This window comes from Mesoplodon bidens (assembly GCF_964165515.1).
Source record: "Mesoplodon bidens genome assembly, chromosome: 7".
Classification (NCBI taxonomy): domain Eukaryota; kingdom Metazoa; phylum Chordata; class Mammalia; order Artiodactyla; family Ziphiidae; genus Mesoplodon; species Mesoplodon bidens.
Window position 1 is genome coordinate 106,647,374 of NC_138164.1, and position 19,769 is coordinate 106,667,142.

The window sequence follows — 19,769 nt, forward strand, 5'->3', positions numbered from 1 at the left end:
CTGAGGATAGACGGAAGGGAAGAAAGCAATAGAGTGAAGACAAAACAAAACGCAGCCAGGGAAAGGGCTTCCACTTCCCCACGAACTTCCCCAAGCACTTTAGCGACCCCTCTTACCCACACACCTTTGCCACGGCTCCTTCCCACCTCCACCGCCCCAGCCCTTGGCCTCAGTAAAGCAGCCTCATTAGACAGATGCTCAGATGTTCTCAAAGTCTCAGAACAGGTTGGGGGTTGGGTGCCTGGGGCCGGGCAGGAGCAGGAAGAAGAGGCGGGTGGGGTACCTGAGGACTTTCCCAGGGCCGTGTCTCTGGTGCGGACTAGGGTGCAACCACTATTCCAGAGACAAAGCAGTGATGCTGCGGATCACATTCCCATCCTGGTCCTGCCTCCTCCCACTTGATTCTGCACGACAGTGCATCATGCCCCAGCGCCTCCCCCAACCATCCTTCGGTGGCTGCAGGATGACGTTCGAGGTGGAAAACAGCGAAAGCTGGAGTCACAGGTTTCCACAGGAAGCACCCCTCCACGTGCACGGAGAGCAGATGGAAATGGGGGAAGGTGGGAGGGCAAGGGCAGAGCCTACCAGCCCCGGGGCTATTTGGGCACATGGGCAGGGAACATTTCTGGTGCCTATCCCACCTCCCTTCCTCTTCTCAACCCAACACGCACAAGAAAGCCAGAAAAAGGCAGAGTGTGGGAGAAAGCAACAGAAAACCAATGAGCTAAACTCTGAACCCCAGACAGCCGGGCAAAGCTCCAGGCCTCGAAAGCAGTGTTGGCCTTACCTGGGGCGGGAACAAGGCTGGCAAACAGGAGGCCTGAGGGGAATTGTTTCGGAAAGTTACAAGTAGCTGAAAATAGGGGCTTAGTGAGAGCAAGCCTCCTCAACCTTGACTGTAATAAAAACAGATAATGTGTGAGTGAGCTAGGGAGAGGGTGCTGGCAGGGGCCGCAGAGGCCGCCTGGATGCAGACGGTTTAGAATTCAGAGGAGATGCCAAGTGAGTAAACAGCGAATGAAGGATTATCCGGATGGGCCAGGAGCCGTTCCAGCAAGAAATTGGACGGGGACATGTCAGGATCCACAAGCACTCCGACTCCTCATCAGGGAGCGGGGCCTGGTGAGCTACGAGGGCCTCATCCACACCTTCTCTACCTCTTCCAGCAGAGAGCGTGGCCTTGGTAATAATGGCTCAGGTTTGTTCAGTGCAGAACAGTTTACAAAGTGCTCCAGAGCCTACCGAGGGTTTTAAATCCATTGTCTTTTTTTTTTTTTTTTTTTTTTTTTTTTTGCGGTACACAGGCCTCTCACTGTTGTGGCCTCTCCCATTGCGGAGCACAGGCTCCGGACGCGCAGGCTCAGTGGCCATGGCTCACGGGCCCAGCCGCTCCGCGGCATGTGGGATCTTCCCGGACCGGGGCACGAACCCGTGTCCCCTGCATCGGCAGGTGGACTGTCAACCACTGCGCCACCAGGGAAGCCCCATCGTCATATTTAATGGAGGTGATGGGGGCATCTTCTGCCTGGTGAGCCCCTCCTTTCACCATAGCCACCCCCCGCCAAAACTCCCACAATTCCTGGCTTAGGAAAGCCTGGTGCATCTGGCTTCAGTCTTCAGCCTCAAAAGAGGGGGTGCGGGGGTAATAGGCCATCTGTAGACCCCACAGAGCTGCTGAGTATGGAAGTCATCAGGGTCAAAGCCATTCAGGACAGACAGGGCCAGGTGCCAGCTCTGAGCAGGGAGCCCAGACTGAAGGGTGTCCAGCCAGAAGTTAGCCCGGAACATGCCACCCACCCTGATCCCAAAGCTGATGAGCTGTCTGGGCAGCCATGGAAACGATCATGTCTGTCAGGGCAACAGGACCCCAGGAAAAGGAGGAGCTCAGCTGGAGGGTCTCTCCAGCAGGAGTGCGGAGCGGCGGCAGAATCAGGGACATGTGATGATTCAGTGCAGGCCTTGACCACTAGTTACTCTTATGAATAATGCACTGTTGTGCCTTGGCCTAAATCAGCATCTTAATGTTATTAATAATACACGGCTGCAAAGAAGCTGGGGTTGGAACGGTGTGCTGTATTTTATCTGGGGATCTCAGAGCACTTAAGAGTTCCTCATGCTGATGACTCAACACTGCCTCCCCAAGTCATAGGCTTCCTTACAGGACAGGGCACCTGTCCTGCCCTGACGCCCTCCCACCTGAAGCTTGGAGCCATGAAAGCCACAGGGTCTAGGAATCTTCTATCCTGGGATTCAGATTCTTGACTTGAGCTTTTGGTGGCGGAGGGGGTCCACTTAATCTTCACCAGCTCAAGGGCTCTCGGGGATGCAACATAATGTGAAGCTGCTCTCAGAGATGGTCAGGAAGGAGGGATATCACCAGTGGGAATCTAGGTGTGGGAGAGATGGATGGAGAGAGACCACTGTGGATCTGAACCCAGTTCTGCCACCCACTGTCACTGTGGCTGTGTGACCTTAGTCAACTAACTCAACTGCCTGGCCCCAAGCCTCCTCGTTAGAATATAAGGTGTCTGACACTCCCTCTTCGAGGTGCCATTCTTCCATATTCTGGGGGTATTGTTTGCACCACAAATATTTGGATGGATCCACAGAGCCCGCTGCTCTGAACTCCGTCCGCGGTGCTGAAACAACGATCGGCCCACGGCCTCTGTCCTTGGTGCTGAAACAGAAACTCAGTCCCGAGGCTGCCCCCTCCTCCAGGCCACCCCGTGCATTGCCCCGGGCGAGCGCAATTCAGGAAACCAGAACCTTTTTCAGGACGGCAGCGTAGCGGTCCTACCTTACTCTGCTAATCACTCCCTGATAAGTCCGAAGTTGAAGCCACAGCAGTGAGCAGCCCGACCTCAAGAGCCCCCTTTCTTGGATGAGGTCCGCATATACCAAGAACCCCAGTCAGCAGCCCTACTCCAGACAAGAAGAGTTTCCCCGCTAATGTAAATGTCGCACCCCATTCCCTCAGGGGACCCCGCCGCACTGCCTCCTGGCGGCTGGCGCGGGTACTGCGCTCAGAGCAGGAACACAGACGGTCCCCAGCGGTGGCGCTGGGCGTGTGGGGAAGGAGCGGCAGACGCCGCCCCCTCCCCACTCCCGGGGCAATCTGGAGCTCTGAGCTTGCAGTGCTGCCCAACACCCAAAAGCTCCAGGCTGTCTGACTGTTTTCCAGGCACCCTGGGGTGCCATGCTACCCCATTCAAGGCAAAGACTCAAACCACATTGCTGGACCCTACCAGGTGGAACGTCCTGTTCCCTCCTCCAAGGTGGGTGTGGTAGACCTGTTTAAACAAACCCAACCTTTTCTCCCGCTGCTGGGCCAGTCCTAACGAGATGAACACACAGACCTGTAATACCCCTCCACTGGGGCAGAGGCTCTCTACCTCACGCCCACCCACATAAGAAACTTGCCCACAGCTCTTGCCTAGGAAGAAGTGTGGGTTGGGGGAGAAGCCCACAGCTGCAGCCCACTCCTCTCCTCCCACCCCACCCCACGGGTAGGGGCACTTTGAGAAGCAGATCTGCTTGGTTAGCCTCACTGGGTGTAGAAATTCCCCTCTTCTAAAAACAAACAGCAAAACAAAACCACCTGAAGAACACCCCAAATCAGCTTCTCTGGATCCAGGCATGGAGTAAAGATAATATCCTTTAATTACAGTAGATATAGCTAATATCAAATATTGAGCACATACTGTAGGCCAAGCACTGTGCTAAAAGCTCTGCGAACATTATCTCATTTAGCCTTACCAAACCTCCCTCTCCCAGGAAAGCATCATGATCAGCATCGTACAGATCGGGAAAGTGGAGCTCAGAGAGGTGAGGCGACCACTCAGGGTGGTGCAAGTGTTGAGACTGGCATGGGAAACCACATCTGTCTGCCCTTAATCTTGCAGCTCAGCTGGGTCTACCTCACCGTCCTTCCATGTTCTTCGGGAAGCCTCAGTGCCACTTAGGTGTTTCCAGGACTACCCCACCACTCCACGATCCTCACGTCTCAGCTGAGAGCCACATGGAGGAAGACAGTAGCACCTCACACTCCCACAGCACTTTGAAGCCTGCAAATTGCTTTCATAGCCACTGTCCAAATCAGCCCTCATGGCACTGAGGCCCTCCTTTGATTTTACAGGAGAGAAAAAACTAAGACTCAAAGGAGTAAGTTTTGTCCCAAGTCACACAATGAGCAGTGGAGCCAGAAGTCAGATGAAGATGGTGGGACTCCCAGCCCAGTGCTCTCTCTCGCCACTTCTTCAAGGCTGGGGTCCTGCAGGCAAGCCAGAAAGTGGGTCTTAAGGGCTTTCATCTCAGGTCAGGCTTCCTGAGGCCCTGACCTGAGCTGCTTCCCTTCTCCTGCTCTCTAGGGGCCATCTGTTGGCTCAGCTCTAACTTGGAGTCTCCAAGTCTCATTCTAAATGAAATTTTTTTCCAGGCAATTACTTCCTGCTAATTAGGAGGCAAGATTGACAGTCCCTGGGCCCTGGGCTGACCTCTTTACTTAACTCACAGGGGTGGGGGGGTCTTGAGGTACTAGGTAGCAGCACCAGCCACAGAAACTGCCTGGATCGGCCCCATCGTTTGAAGGAGGCCAGGAAACTTATGAGGGCAGGGGGACTGGTGGTGGAGTAAGAGGCTCCAAGGAATGGGAAGAAGGGAGGTGGGGATGCTGAGGGGGGAGGGACTCTGAAGTGGAAGAGAGCCAGGGGACAACAAGCTGGAAGGAGCCTAGACGTGCCACGCAGAGTAAGAGAGAGACCTAGGCTCAGGAGCAGCAGGGGGAGCCGGGAGGATCCAGAGAACCGGGGACACGTCACAGGGAAGAAAAAGGAGGCATCTCAGGAAGCAGGAAGACAGAAGAGGAGGGAGAGATCTCCCTTCTGCAGAGGGAGGAAAGAAGGCACCCTGGAAAATGGTCAAGATTACAGAAGTGGAAGAGGTAGAGGCGGGGGGATACTGGGAGCCTCCAGAAAGGGGAAGGAGAGAAGAAGGAGGAATTGCTAAAGGAAATCCCTGGGGAGAAGGGGAGGCGAGCGGGGGAGGACAACTGGAGTGGCGGCTCTCAGGGCCCCAGGAAGGGCCCTCTCTACATCATTGTCCTTGAGCCCCCCCCAATGTCAGTGCCCAGCCAGTCGGGCCTGCACGCCCTCCTACGCAGCCACAGGTGTAGGCGGGCATGATGGCAGGCCACCAGCCGGCTCAGGCCCCAGATGCTCCACTCACCCAAGGCAGCCAGCAGACTTTCCTTCCTGCCAACCTGCCACCCCGCCACCCCCTCCAGCAGGCTAAGCCAGGACCCTCCTGGGTCACAAAACCACATGACCAAGGGGCTCTGGGGCCGTGTGGTCCAGCCCCTCCACTTTACAGGGGGAGGATCAAGGCCCAGAGAGGGAAGAGTGCTTGTCCAAGGTCATAGAGCCAGTGAGTGATGAGGCCAGGTGAAAAGGGATCAGGGGCTAAGCTGCAGTGGTGGGTCCTGTTCCCTCCTGGGCAAAGCCAATAACAGGAGACAACACAGGTCTTGGTCGCCAGCAAGTCAGCCCCTGATCAGTCTAAGCTCTGTGGAGCGTGGGGTGGCAGGCAGAAGGGAGTGAGGGTGGCCAGGGGCTGGAAGGGAAGCAAAGGAAGTCACCATTTATGGAGCACTGGGTGGGAGGGTTCTGCAAGGGTTACAACTGCAGCTAACATTATTGAGCCCTTACTAGGTACAGTGTTCTCACCACTTAAGACATTACACGCAGATCTCATTTAATCCCCACGATAACCCTATAGAGTATGTATTACTGTTATTCTATTATAGGGAGGAAACTGAGACTCAGGAGGGTTGAGTAATTGGCAAAGTCCGCAGACTAACCAGTGGCCTGGTTCTAACTCAGGCGGCTGGCCACTGCTTTGAGGACCTCTCTACCCCAGCTCAGATCCCAGAGTTCCCAAGATCCCAGCCCAGCCCTGGCAGAATCTAGGCCCCAAATGCCAATGGGGTTACAGTTCTGTGTTGTGGAGGCTTCTTGTGGCCCAAAGGAGGTCTCCGACTTGAACAAGCCCTGTCTTAAGGTGCTGGAGTCTGGGTTCTAGTCCTGGCTCTGCCACTAACATACTGTGTGACCTTGGGCATGTCATTGGCCCTCTCTGGCCTGGTGCTCCCACCTACATCATCAGAAGGTAGGACCAGATAACAAGAGCTAGTATGCACTGTGCTAACTCTGTGACAGGCACGGTTCCAGGCAGTGTATGGACATTAACTCAGTGAACCCTCCCAGCAGCCCTCTGAAGTAGGAGCTATTATTGTCTCCATTGGGGAAATGAGGCAATGAAAGGTTAAGTAACTTGCCCAAGGCCACAAAGCTAATCAATACGTGGCCCATCTGGGATTCGCACCCCATTGCTTTTGATGCAGAGCCCCTGCTCTGGCTGCTACTCTGCATTGTTTCCCTAATGACTCTCTCAGCCCCTGCTTGGTGCCCCAGAGAAATCTGCCTATGTCCCTCTGCACAGGCACACATGCCATCATATTTCCACATGGGAAGCACACACACCATCATGTGTCTGCATGACACGACATGTGTTTGCTCATGCTTCCACGCCCGCTCCTGTGCTTCCACCCAGTTTCTGTCTGGAATAGCCACACACGGCCATCCATGTCTACAAGAACAGGCCAGCTCCGGCAGGCCCACATGCTCGCATACACACGGACGGCCCCCTTTTCTGGGCTGACTCGTGGAAGCCGTGTGCCAGGCTGCAGCACATGGCCATGTGGTAGTGATGTGGGCCGCCACACCCCTTCTCCTCTGCCCCACTCCAGTGCCTGGGTGGCTCGCACGTCACATCCCGCACCTGCCGGCACCCCCATCCACGCTGCCTTCCTCACACCTCTCCCCTAACAGAAGCGGGCACCTTCTCCAGGAAGGAAGCAGGCACACGCCCAGCCTGGCTCCCACAGCCCAGAGATGCCAGCCAACCTGGGGGTGGAGAGGGAGAAAGAGGCATCGATCGGAGGCTCTGGGGGCCCGAGGTCCACGGTTCCTGTCTGAGACTAAGCCCTCCCTTAGGTCTGAGTGCCAGAGCTGAGCTCTCAAGACCCTAGAGATGCCAGCTCCCCTTTGCATTGCCAGATATGGAGCCAGACGGGGGACCAGGGGACAGTGGCTCTGCCCATCGCTCCCGAGCAGGACTGTGGTGCCGAGAGGGCTTCTCTGCCCAAGTTACCATCGCACCCCCTACAACCCCATCCCTGGTCCCTGCTCTCTCCTCTCTCTGCCCAAGCATCTCAAGAGTTCTGGGTATTTTTAGGCCTCAGCTGACAGGCTGTGAAATCGCTCCCTTCACACCTCCCTAACCAGGCGGGGGCTGGAGAGGGAGGAATGGGGTTCTGTGTGCGGGGGGTACACACACAGCCGATTCATCAGGCTCCTCCAGGGCTGGCAGGTGCCAAGCAGGGAGTAAGGGGTGCCTCCCCTTGAGTGAGAGGATCCTTCCATGGGGCCTGGAGAGAGGGAGAGGAGACAGGGTGGGAAGGAGGCTCCGCCCCACTCCAGGGACCTGAGAACAAAGCTTTAGGGGACACCGAGCGCTAAAGCAGGTGCTGGGGCCAATACTGATGCCCAGCCCTCCCTTCCAAGTGATGGGCCGAGAGACAGGCTGGCTCAGATCCTAGTGGGATAAGGGAGGCACAGGACAGTGTCGCCCAGTGGTTAAGACCTAGGTTTGGGAGTGAAGCTGACTTGCAATCTCATCCCCGCTCTACTGAGTGACCTGGTGAGACACGCCACCTCTCTGGGCCTCAGTTTCCTTATCTGTACGACAGTGGTAATGATATCTCCCTGAGGGACTGCTGTGAAGATTAAATGAAACATGTAGGTGAAGAACAAGACGCTCTGTGGACCCACCAGGCACTAAGAGATTCTCCTTTGCTGCTTTCCCTTACCGGCAAATCCTCCTAACTATTTCTTCTCTGGGCTGCCTTCCTTACCGTGATCCCTGAGGCAGGAGCCCATAGTTCAGCCTGGCTCTTTGGTGCCTGCTGGACCCTCTCCCGCAGGGGAATAAATCCCCAGCTAAGGTGGTTAGAAAACGTAGACCATCCCCACCCCCCTGCTTCCTGCTGCAGGGCACACATACACATCACATGTGCACATGGACCCAAATGCCAACATGCTTGCATGCTGCCAGTGCCTGGGTGTGAGAGCGTTTGCTCTGGGGTGGCCCCCTAGGGAAGTGGGAAGATGTACCCAGGCCCTGCTGTGAAAGGGCCCCTGTGCCAGGGGCCGTGGGCACAGGGAGGGGGGCGGCCTGCCTAGTTGCTGTGGAGACAGGTTGGCTCTGGCGGGGCTCTGGAGCTCAGGCCTGGCAGCTGGAACTTGAGTTGTGTGGCTCCTCCAGGGCTGGGCCCTGATGCCCACGGTGGGGGCAGCGGGTGCAGAGCGATTCTCAGGAACCTTAACCGCGTTCGCTGGGCCCTGGGCCTGTCCACCTTGGCTCTACATTTCTCCCTGGGAGGCTTTCTCTGATACCCCAGCCCCCTAGGTAAGCCCCCGGTGGGGAGGGAAAATCTGTGCCCACCTGCGCCAGGCTGTCCCCTTGACTGCCCATTACCCACCACAAGCTTTCGAAGGCCAGGGTCCCAGACCACCTGGTATGGGTGCTTTGGACACAGCCTTGTGCAGGTGAGGGACTGAGGAGGGTCTGGGCAGAGGTGGGAAAAGATATGTTAATGGCTGGGCCTCCAGCTCCAGATATGGGCCTGTCTCCAGGCTTCCCACCCTCCACACTGCCACCGAGTTAAAGTTCTTTATAGAGATATGCTTGAAAGCCATCCATGGCCCACCATTGCCCTAATTAAAAAAATAAATAAAGTCCAGCTTTCCTATTTCAGAATGCCAGGACCTTCATAATCTGGCCCAGCCCACCTCTCCCAACCCTCAACTCCTGCTATTTAAAGGACTCCCTTCCCACCCCCCACGCTCAGACACTCACTGCTGCCTCGACTGGCCAAGACCTGTCACACCTCCGGGCCATTGCATGTGCTGTCCCCACCACGCAGAATGCCTCCTCCCTGCCTACTCACATGGCAAGCTCTTATTCTTCCTCCAAGACCCAAAGCCCCGGACCCAACGCTCATGCTCCTGGGTCTGGTGGTGTGGCTGGAATCCCAAATCAACTTCTAACTGCAAGTGCCCCCGTCCCAGAGTGGTCTGAGGATGGACGAGCTAACGTACGTCGTGGCACCTATGGAACGCTCCACACATCTTTGCTGTTTTGATGGTAACTGACAGACTCTGCCTCAGTGAAGCCCTCCCCAGGCCTCCTCCACCAGGGCTGAGGCAGGCCTATCCTCCTCAGAGCTTCCGGAACCCTCATCCCACACATCAATCACTCGGTGCAGGGTGATGTTGATAACAGCTGCCGTTGACTGAGTGTTTACTATGTGCAGGGCTTTCTGCTAAAGATGTTTTCTGCCTTATCTCATCCTCCAACCCCATGGGAGGTAAGAACCATCATCATACCCATTTAACAGAGGAGGAAACTGAGGCCAGGGTGGTGAGTAACTTGCTTCAGGGACACAGCCGCAAATGTCTCCGCCAGAAGCTGTTTGACCCCACAGACCTAGCTTAAGCAAGCCATCCCCTGCCTCGCGGACGTAAAGTGCACAGCACATACTGCACGCTCCACAAATAAGAACTTGCTATTATTGTCCTATTGTTATTATCAGGGGAGGGAACAGGGTATGCTGGGTGACCTAAGAGCGGCTTCCTTAGGCTGAACCCCCTATAAAGCAGGGGACCCCCATTTTCCTGGAGAAAGAAAGTGAGGGCTCAGAGGGGCCCTTGGGCTGCCAGGGACTGGGGTTGGGATGGCAAGGATGTGTACAGGGAGCCCCGATATCTGGACCCGGTGGACCTGAGGAGCCTGAGACAGGCTGGAGTGAGCGAGTGCGCGAGGGTTTCACGGCAGGCCCAGGCTGGGCAGAGCAGGAGAGGGCCTGCCGTGCCACTGGTTGATCTGGCCACCACTCTCTGGCCCCACTGACACCACCCCGTGGTAATGAGACGGATCCCAGGGCCCCGCCGGGAGCATCTGCCACGGTAGGGTTTGAAGTAATTTAATTGGACACATTCGCCACACAGCTCTGTCCTCTGCTCCCCTCGTGGAGGGCCTCAAGCAGGCACCCCTCGGGGCCTCCCACACCCACCACCCCGCCTGGCTGCAGGCAGGGTGCTCGCTTCGCCAGCTAGCACTGTGAGATGGACCTGCTAGGACGGATCCCTTGGCACCCCACCTCTTTCATTTTGGGGGCTCCTGAGGGCTCTAGAACCACGGGGCTGGGGTTTTGGGGTTCTCTAGGCCCAAAGTTCTCCCCTTTCTCTGATGCAACCAGCAACTCCCAGCTGGGGCTCAGACCTCTCCCGCCTGCCTCCTCCGATGGGCAGAAAGGGTCACCCCCTTTTCTCCCCGAGCCAGCTGGAGAACTCCAACTTCCTGCACTCCAGGAAGGGCATCGAAGAAGGAGGGCCACTACCAAGATTGGGGTTGGGTGGGCAGTTCTCTTAGGGCTCTGGGAAGGGGCACATACGTACACACACACACACACACACACACAGACAGACCCACACGCTATCGTGGACATGCCTGTATCTGTACAGGCCAAAGCTCCACCCCCCACCCCCCCATCCACGCCCGTGCATGCCACACAGCCAGGTGAGGCCCTGCTCCCAGCAGATGGAACCCTCGGAGGTGGCCAAGCTGGCAGGTGGGAGGGTGTGGCAGGGGGCAGGCAGGGCCCCTGGAGGGCACAGGCCCCGCCTGGCTGGGTACAGGGCCAGGGGAGCTGCCCTCCCCCAACGCTTTCCGTCACAGCTCCCCGGGCACCTCGACGCACCTCGCTACAAATCCACTCATTAGCTGCTGTTTACAGCGGGCACGGAGCTCAGACGAGCACAGCGATTACGGTCGTCCAGGTGTCACCCGCGCACACACAGGTGCACACGCAGCGCAGCGCTTCTGTGCACCGGCCCCGCCCTCCCGCTCCCTGGGTGCTGCAGCCCCACACACTCAATCCCTCGGACGTGTCAACTCCCCAAATGTCCCAGCTCACCATACCGGTGGGCTCCCAGCCCAGCCTCACAGGCGACACACCTCTTCCAAGGGGCTCCTCCAGGCAGAAGCTGCCGAGTCCCCCAGGGCAGGCCCAACGTGCCAGCCCACTTTCTGACCATCTGGGTCCAGAGTTCCAGGCACAGGCTCTGGGCGCCGTCCAGCCCCTTCCACAGGTCCCATGCTGCCTGCCAACTCCATTCCAACCCCTGGGGAATTCTGCTGGGTGAGACCGAAGTCCTGCCCTCCAGACACAAGTTGGACAGGGCCCAGCAAGGCTGCCCCTGCTGCCCGGAAGGTCAGGGACATCCACATCCATGGAACTGGCAAGGTCCACCCGGCACCACTGGCTGGGGTCCCCTGGCAAGGCAGGTGGGCACCCGGGCTGGCCTGGCACAGGCTGGCTCTGGCACCTGGCCAGACCAGTGACAGCTCCAACAGAGAGCGCTGACCTTACCGGCGGCATGTGCCACCTGCCCGGCACTGCCCAGGGGACAGGGCGCCGGCTCCACGCAGGGCTGCCCGCGCCCACCTGAGATGCCTCCGTGCCTCCGAGGAGCCTGGGCAGCCAGCTGCTCTTCCAGCCAAGAGTCCTCTGCTCAGGACTGGGCCTCCCGCACGCCCCCCCCCGAGGCCCCCCCCCACACCACGAGGCCCCCCTTACCGCTCCTCTCCCTGCTGGTCCCAGCCTCACTCCCCTGTGCGAAGCAGTTATTGAGAACCGTCCATCAGATTCAATAAAGATTCAAAGCCCCTGAGAGAATGGGGGTGGGTGGGCGGGGAGTGCGGGTGGGGAAAGGAGGAGTGGGAAGGGGGGGCCCACACGCTCCTCCTCTGCCGGTGCCTCAGGCAGGGCTGGAGGGGGTAAAAAGGGGACAGTCCTCCACCGTCACTCTATGTGGCCTGCAGCGCCCCTTGGGCCTGAGCTTGGGGTCAGCCAGGGGCAGGGCCCAGCTGTCCGGGGCCTGTCTTTGTTCGCCTGACACCCACCTGTTCCTCTGCCTTCCAGCTGCCCCTCACCTGTCACCTGCTGGCCTGTGGGTTCCCACCCCAGTCCAGCCTGCTCTAGCCCCTCTTCCCCGACCAGGAGGCGCTTTGAGGCTCTCTCCCTCTCCACCATCCCCCAGTCCTGAGCACCCAGCCTATCGGTCAAGCTGTCCCCACAAGGCCACTGAACAGCACGATCCAAGGCCGAGGGGCAGGGGGCAGTCTTGTCTCCCTGGAAATGCTACAGCTTGGGGGCACTGGCTACCCTGACCCAAACCCTGCAGAAGTCATACGTCCAGCCCTGCATTTTGGACCTATTCTGTCCCAAGTCCCCCTCACAGCCATGGCCCACTGGGGGTCACTTGATCTTCAGTCCCAGACTGTGAGTCAAGCCCAGGAGGCAGGCCAGGGAGGTCTGGGCCGGTGCAGATGGGGTAGCTGGGGGTGGGGGGAGGGTTTGTCAGTGAAATGGTCCGTCAGGTCTCCTTGGACAGTCCCACACGCCAGTCCCTGTCCCTAAACTTGATGGCCCTCACAGCGTACACCGCTGATCTGCCCTTTCAGCCCCCGTTCCTGCGCCACGCGCCACCCAACAGCCTCTGTCCCTAACTTGTGCCCAGTGGGTGGAGGGTTGGCCTGGACAATCGTGTGGATCCTCCTGCCTTGAGAGAGAAGACTCTATGTGCCAAGGCCCCCTGGCCCATGCAGAGGGTCCCCCACACTCCCTAGGAATGACCTGCCTGGAAGAGTTGCTGTAGGGGGCAGAGCCCACTAACAGGTGGGACAGACAGAGAAGACTTCAAGCACTGCTATCCCCAAGGACAAGTTCATAGAGGGCTGGGGGCAGGGCTGGCAGTCCTCAGGACCTGAGCCCTCTCCCAGAGCTGCTGCACCAGCCCAGACTTTGCCTCTCTGGCCTTGCTCACCCGCAAGGTCACCTCTCCCTCCCTCTCTCCCTGCTGCCGTCCTGCCTGCCCACTGCAACACTGACCCCTGCGGGCCTGCCGAGGCCCTGCCCTGCCGGGGGACAGGGACACAGGGAGGCCTGGCCAGGCCAGCTTTGGGATGGACAGAGGATGGAGGCGGAGGGCCGGGAGAGGGCCGCATGTCTATTGGAGGGGACAGAGGGGGGATTGCAGGCATGGCTGGGGGGAGGCGAGGCAGAGTTTGGAGCAGAAGCAAGGGCGGGGGGCGGGTCTTCGTTCTTCACTGGGCTGTGGCTTTTCCCCACAGTCCCTTGCTTCAGCCACAAAAGATCAGGAAGAGAATTGCCTGGAGGCTAGGGGCCCACAAGGGGAGGGAACTGCTCCTGTCCCCTGTCAGGATAAGGGTCTTAGCAGCAGGCTGAGCCCTGTGGGGACTTGCAGAGCGCATGGGCTGAAGGAGGGGGTACACAGGGACCTTCTGGAACCATCCTGGGACAAGAGGACAGGAGATTAAGATTTTTTTTTAAAGATTGGGCCACAGGTGTTCCAGGCAGTGGGATGAGGGGATGAGGATGTAAATGGTACTGGCCCTGGGGGGACCAGACGGATGGGCCTGAATCACACGAGAATTAATTTGCATATCTTACTCCCACCTGGTGCCTGCCTTGGGGGACACATACCCTGCCTGGGGGAGCAGGGTCTGGGGAGACTGGGGTGAGCTGGGGTGGAGGGGTGGTGGTGGGAAGTCTGGCTTGGAGCTGTAGGGATTATAGGAGGTGGGCAGGGATGCCAGGGGGCACAGAGGCCAGATTGAGGCCCCCAACCCCCTGGCCCCTCAGAGATCCCCAGGGGACTAGGATCAAAAGCAAATTCTGCCCTCTCCAGCCTATGTCTGACCCCATCCAGCCCACTGTCCACATCAGAGAGAAGTAAACGTAAGGCTGGTCTGTTTCCCGGTCAGAATTGCCCCTGCCACAGGACTAGTGGGTCCTGCAACCAGAGTGGGCAAGACAGGTCTCCAGCCGAGAGCAAGGCCCATTCAAGGGGGAGAGGGAAAAGTCTGGGGGCCACCAGCACACCAGGGGCAGCGCTGGGTTCCAGGCCCTTTGCCCAGATGATGCCAAGCACATCAAGTTGGCCTCCATGGAGAGGGCAGAGGTGCTTGGAGGAGTGGTGATGTCATGGTGCCCAGGCGTGGGAGGAAAACGGAGGGAGGGAGAGGGGACGAGGGCAGGGCCCCAGGTCACTGGCCTAACAGGAAAGGGGAGGCTGCCAGCCTGGCAGCGCAGGGGGAGGGGAGTGTCCTCACTGCATCCCCCCTTCCATCTTCATACCCTGGAGCTGGTCTCTGAACTAAGCTGTTGGCTTCTGAGAGGGTGATCCAAGCAAGAGAACACCTCTGTCTTTGGTCCAAGTGCTGGAAGCTGTCAGTCTCTTGGGGAAAGATGCCAGGGTAGGTGACCTGGGTCCAGAGAGAGGAAGGGAGGGGTCTCCAAAGGCAATGTCCCTTCTGCCATTACCTAGAGGACATTCATAGATGGGCATGAGGTTCCAGAGAGGGAGACTGAGTCTCTTTCACCCATACACGCAAGCGCTGAATGAGTGCAATGCCTGGCACCCAGGAGGTCCTCCTCAGTGGGCTCGGGCTGCCATGACTTGATGAGGGTAAGAATGGAGGCAGTGACAGGCTGAGGCTGCCCCTAGAGGGAAAGAGCAGCTGTGGGGCTGGGGCAACAGTGGACAAAGCCGGCGCCCACTGGACTGCCCTCAAAAGCCTTGGGGCTAGATCTAGGCCCCTTCTGTGGAGGGCCTTCGAGCTATCCCTTCCCCCAGGACGCCCAACCCCCAGAGGTTAGCAGGAGTAAGCCTAGAGGCTCTTCGTCCGGGAGCAAGTCCTCAGGCTGAGGTGTCGTGCTTTCAGCATCAGAAAGAAACCCAGAAACCCAGAAGCAGAGACCCTGCTGCCAGAACTGGCAGATTGCGGGTGCTGGGTCAGGGGTGGGGCACCCCAGGTGGGAGCTGAGATTGAGACTGGGCAGGAGCTGCAGGGGACCTGCCTACAGGTGGGCGCTGTGTGAGGAGGCGTCCGGAGCCAAGGAGGAAATGGCAGAGCAATTTCCCGAGGAAGGTGGAAAGATTCCTTGGCTTGGCTTCCAGGATGCCAGGCAGACGTGGGCTCCCAGGCCACTCCCCGGCTTGGGCTCAGGAGAAATGCAAAGGAGCACGGCCTCTCCCCCTGCCAACCCTGACAGGACTGGAGTGAGTTTGGGGTTCTTTGCTTCCCCCCTCCCCAAGCCCAGGAGAACATTCCCCTGGTACCCCTATTCTCACCAATCTGTGCTCTCTTTCCCTTCAGGTACCCCTCCCTCCCTCCCTCCTCAACGCTCCTGTGGCTCACCACCCCCTAGAAGCCCCCCTCCCCTGCTGCTGCACCAGATTCCCACTTGCCCCTTGGCACCCTCTCAATTCACAGTTGGCACCGCCGATGTCACTCTGCTTCCCGGTGCCCACAACCTTGGCCGAAAGCTGCCCGGGATCCTTGTTCTGGGGTCCCCTAGCACTGGCACCCGGGAGGCACTGGTGCTGGGGACCCGGGGGTGCCTCTGAGGGCACTGCGGGGGCAGCGGCTCCTCGCTCCGCCACACACGTTGTCCTTGGGCTGCTGGGGGTGGGGGGGAGGTCCTTGTGGGGACACTGCAAAGCCGGCGCCCGGCATCAAGCTTGGCAGTGCCCGGACTGCGGGGGGTCGGGGTCCGAGCTGCTGCCGCTCAAGCCCGCGCCCCCGGTGTGGGGTGACCCTGGGTGGGGGAGTCCGTGCGGCTCCGGCGGACAGCAGCCCCGGGCTGGGGCTCCGAGACGGCTCCCGGCGCTGCCGCCGTCCTGCTCGCCGGTTCGGGGCGCCCCAGCCCGCGCGGGGCCTCGCTTACCTGGGCTGGCCGCCTCCGGGTCCCGGTACATGGTCCCCTCGTCGCCGGCTCCCTCCGGGCTCTTCAGAGCCGCCCGTGGCCGCGCGTTGCTCCGCCGCCGCTGCAGGGCATGGGGCCGGGCGACCCCCGGGGGCGGGTCCGAGGGCGGGGGCCGCGCGGGCTGCACAGAGCCGCCGAGCCGGGGAGCGGGGGCCGCCCGCCAGCCCTCCCGCCCGCCCGCCGAGCACGCTGCAGCCGCCGCCGAGCCGCGCCGAGCCTCCTCCCTCCGGCCTGCGCGCCGCGTGTGCGCGCCGGAGCGTGTGTGAGTGTGTACGAGGCCGTGTGTATGTGTGTGTGAGCTCGTGTGTGAGCGCGCCCGGGGCACCGCCGGCGCCGCCCGCCCGCTGCCGAGCGCCTCTGCCACCGCCTGCTGCCCGCTGCCGGCCGCGCGCCGCACTGCAGCCCGCGCCCGCCGCCGCCCCGAGGGCACCACCGCCGCCCCGCGCCCCGCCCGCAGCCCCTGCAGGGAGGGCACAGAGCCCATCGGCTGGGCTCTTTGGGCCTGCGGGTCCCGCCGCACTGATAGACCCACCACGCCGGTGCGCCCCTGATGGCAGCGGCTTCGAACCCCGCAGGGCGGCGGAGCCGGCCACCTCCTCCGAGGTGCCCTTTGACTCCGTTCCAAAAGGCGTGGAGATCCACTCCGGGTTTTCCGCTCGGTGGCGGCTGCAGGGCGTCAGCTCCGGACTCGACAGCGCGGCGTCCCGGGAAGGGGAGCTGGCGTGTATAAAAACCAGGAGTGGATTTTTGCCAGCGCTGAGCCTGGGTCCACCACTCTGGCCATCACCAGAGCTTGCGCACAGCTGGAGTCTAGGAGCTCCACCCTCTATGAGGGACTAGGCCTAGTGACCCTCCCCACTTAACCCAGCCGCACAATAGAAGAAAACAGACCTTTCAGCCTCTGCCCCTGCTTCTCTCGCTCCACTCCTCCAGTGCCCCCCTCCTTTTCCTTGACCCCAGCACTTCACGGGGTAAGAAGGAAAGGCCTCCTTCCCCTTCCAACCCTGGGGCTCACTTGGCCCTCTCTGTCCCTCTGTAAGCTCAGCACAGTCCAAATCAGGTGAACCCTAATTCTCCTTTCTCTACAGAACTGGAACTGTTTGATTCTGGGGCAGGGAGGAGAAGGGGCCCATATCCCAGGGCTTTTAAAAGTCTGGAACTGGGGGCTTCCCTGGTGGCCAAGTGGTTGAGAGTCCGCCTGCCGATGCAGGGGACACGGGTTCGTGCGCTGGTCTGGGAAGATCCCACACGCCGTGGAGCAGCTAGGCCTGTGAGCCATGGCCGCTGAGCCTGCGTGTCCGGAGCCTGTGCTCCGCAACGGGAGAGGCCACAACAGTGAGAGGCCCGTGTACCCCAGGAGAAAAAAAAAAAAAAAAAGCCTGGAACTGAACCACTGGTGGTTTCAGGTACACCCCCTCCTCACACACACACACACAGGCACACAAATAAACCTCCTATACCACGAGATACTGACGCTGGAGCCTCACACAATACAGGGCATGCCCCTACCCTGAACTGAAGGGAATAAGCAGGAGGGCAAAAGCCCTGGGCCTGCCACAGCATCCTCCCCTCCCCTCCCCTGAGAATGCAGTTCACAGGTGAACCAGGCTTTCCAGAGTCAAGGATTTCTACTGTCACCTGGAGAAGCAGACTCTATACTGCTCAGCTCACACCCAGCCACACCTCCACCTTCCCACAGCATCCACAGGGGCAAGCCTCCATCTCAAGTCTCCCTCAACACACTGACACACACAAACCATCGCCTTGAACTCACATGGAGCCTCTTACACACACACACACACACACACACTCACCTCCACCCACAGCTCTTCTGGTTGAGAAACAGACAAGGAAATTCCCCCAAGCAAACCTCCATCAAGACTGTCCCGGTGGAGGACAGATTTCCTTGGATTGAATGTTCTAATTAAAAAGGGAAGGAAAAAAGTCAACTGTAGGTTCTAGCCCATAATTCCTCAGTGGCCAGAAATCTCAGCTCCTCATCCCCTGGTCAAGGGCCATTATATTTCACACACCCTGCAGCCAGTCTCATCCACATGCAGCCAAGAATTCAGGCACTATCCACACACCCCTTTTGGGCAAACCCCAGAGAACCAAGCCAACAGGCTGGGACTCCAGGGTCTCCAGGCTTGCCTTGCTCTTGCTCGCACCCCCAGCCGCCTCTCTCACTGCCCTAGTGAAGAGCAAAGAGTTCATCCCTCCCCGCCACCAAGTTCTGTACTTGGAGCCCAGACCTTATTCTTGATCGATTTTGAATGCCATTTACTGTCATTAGTTTATCCTTAACAGGGACACCACATACTCCCCATTCCCATGTTTTGCCTGTCAGGGAAGTTCTTCTAAATGTCTAACCTTGAAACATTCTCTTGAATTTGAAAGCTATTCTCTCCTGCTGGAGCATCATTGAGAGCCAAGCCAACTGTGAGTTCCTGTCTTCTGAGCACTCACAGAGGGCTTGGCACAAGCAGGAAATGAAGCCTGGGGGAGTGAGCAGGTCCTCTGAGAAAGGAGATCAGAGCATGTGAATCACCCCTGTTCTGCCTGGTCCCTCCCAGATGAGGGCCTGGGGATTTGGCCTCTCCCCTTCCCATCCCACTCTCATTCTCTGACGCTGCTGGCCCCTGTGTCCTGGGTTCCATGTCGTGGCAGGAAATGCTGGCAGCACCTGGTTCTCCAAGGACTGTCACAGTGCTTGCTGTGGACCCCTCAGGCCTGCTTCTGATCTGGTGCTGTCTTCAGCGTCCAGGTGTCCTGGGTCCACTTTGGGAGGGATGCGAAGCAGGGAGGGACGTTCTGTCCCACAGAAGCAGATGCCAGGCCTGCACTCTCCTAAACAGGGCCCCTGAGGCCACCTGGCTCTGTTGCTAGGTCACGGCAGGAGGCAGGGCTCCTGGGTTCCCCTCTGGCCTCCACCTGCCATGGTCTCCAGTGCTGCTATCTCCCCACAGCTCCTGTCCCCCCTACCCCGCTTTCTCGGCCATGGGCTGAATTATTAATAAAACGCTGAGGAAGCTGTTTGTGCAGCTCACGTGACAGAACAAACACACCTCTCTCCTCGCCACCATCCATGTAGCAAGAGACTCAGGCTCAGCATCCTCTTGATGTAGGAGAGGCAGGCTCAGAGATGGGCCAGAAGGCAGCTGTGCAGGGCAACAGCAGAGCCTGCTGATGGGCCAGACCAGGAGCAACCTGTTCTGCCACCCTGTCCCCAACCCTGCAGCTACCCCCGCCCCAGGCTTCCCCTTCCTCATCTACAGAGGACAAGAGTCTGGACAAGGTAAAAGCACATTAACAGACGTTATCTCCCCAGAAAGGACACAACGGCAAACCCCTAGAAGGTAGCTGCAGCCCTCTCTCTGCCCACCTCCTCACAGTGGAGACCCAGTAACCCCCGAATCTCAGAGGTCTACCCAGGGCCCACACTTCTGCTGGGTCCTGCTTTGGAGGCCTGATACTAAAGAGGCAGGGTCTGGCCCACAGCATCCAGGGAAGAATCCTAGACTTAAATTCTGATCCTGCCTCTGCCACTACCTAGCTGTTTGGCCTCGGCCAGTTACTTGACACCTTTGGGCCTCACTTTTCTCATCCATAAAATAGGGCTAATAGTTGCACCACATGGGTCTGTGAGAATACACTGGGGAGATGGCAAGGCAAGGGCTAGGTGTTTTTCTTAGTTCCCTGGGGAGTGCCCCAGGGACCAAAGACCCTGCTCCAAACTGACCTCTCATAGCCCTGGGTCCCCATTCCACATCCTCGGGTCATGTCGTAGGGCCAGAAACAT

At 58.9% G+C, this 19,769-nt stretch overlaps 1 protein-coding gene across 3 annotated transcripts in view; it reads right to left on the bottom strand.

The window, feature by feature from the left end:
- The window catches only part of SYT7 (synaptotagmin 7), a gene marked incomplete at its 5' end in the record, with an annotated part of 59,893 nt that extends 43,646 nt beyond the window's left edge, over positions 1 to 16,247 (bottom strand). For all 3 annotated transcript variants that reach the window (XM_081240437.1, XM_081240436.1, XM_081240438.1), the window contains one exon: positions 15,932 to 16,247. In XM_081240437.1, coding sequence (XP_081096563.1) covers positions 15,932 to 15,962 — 31 coding nt within the window. The remainder of the gene's footprint in view (positions 1 to 15,931) is intronic.
- Between the last annotated feature and the right edge of the window lie 3,522 nt (positions 16,248 to 19,769).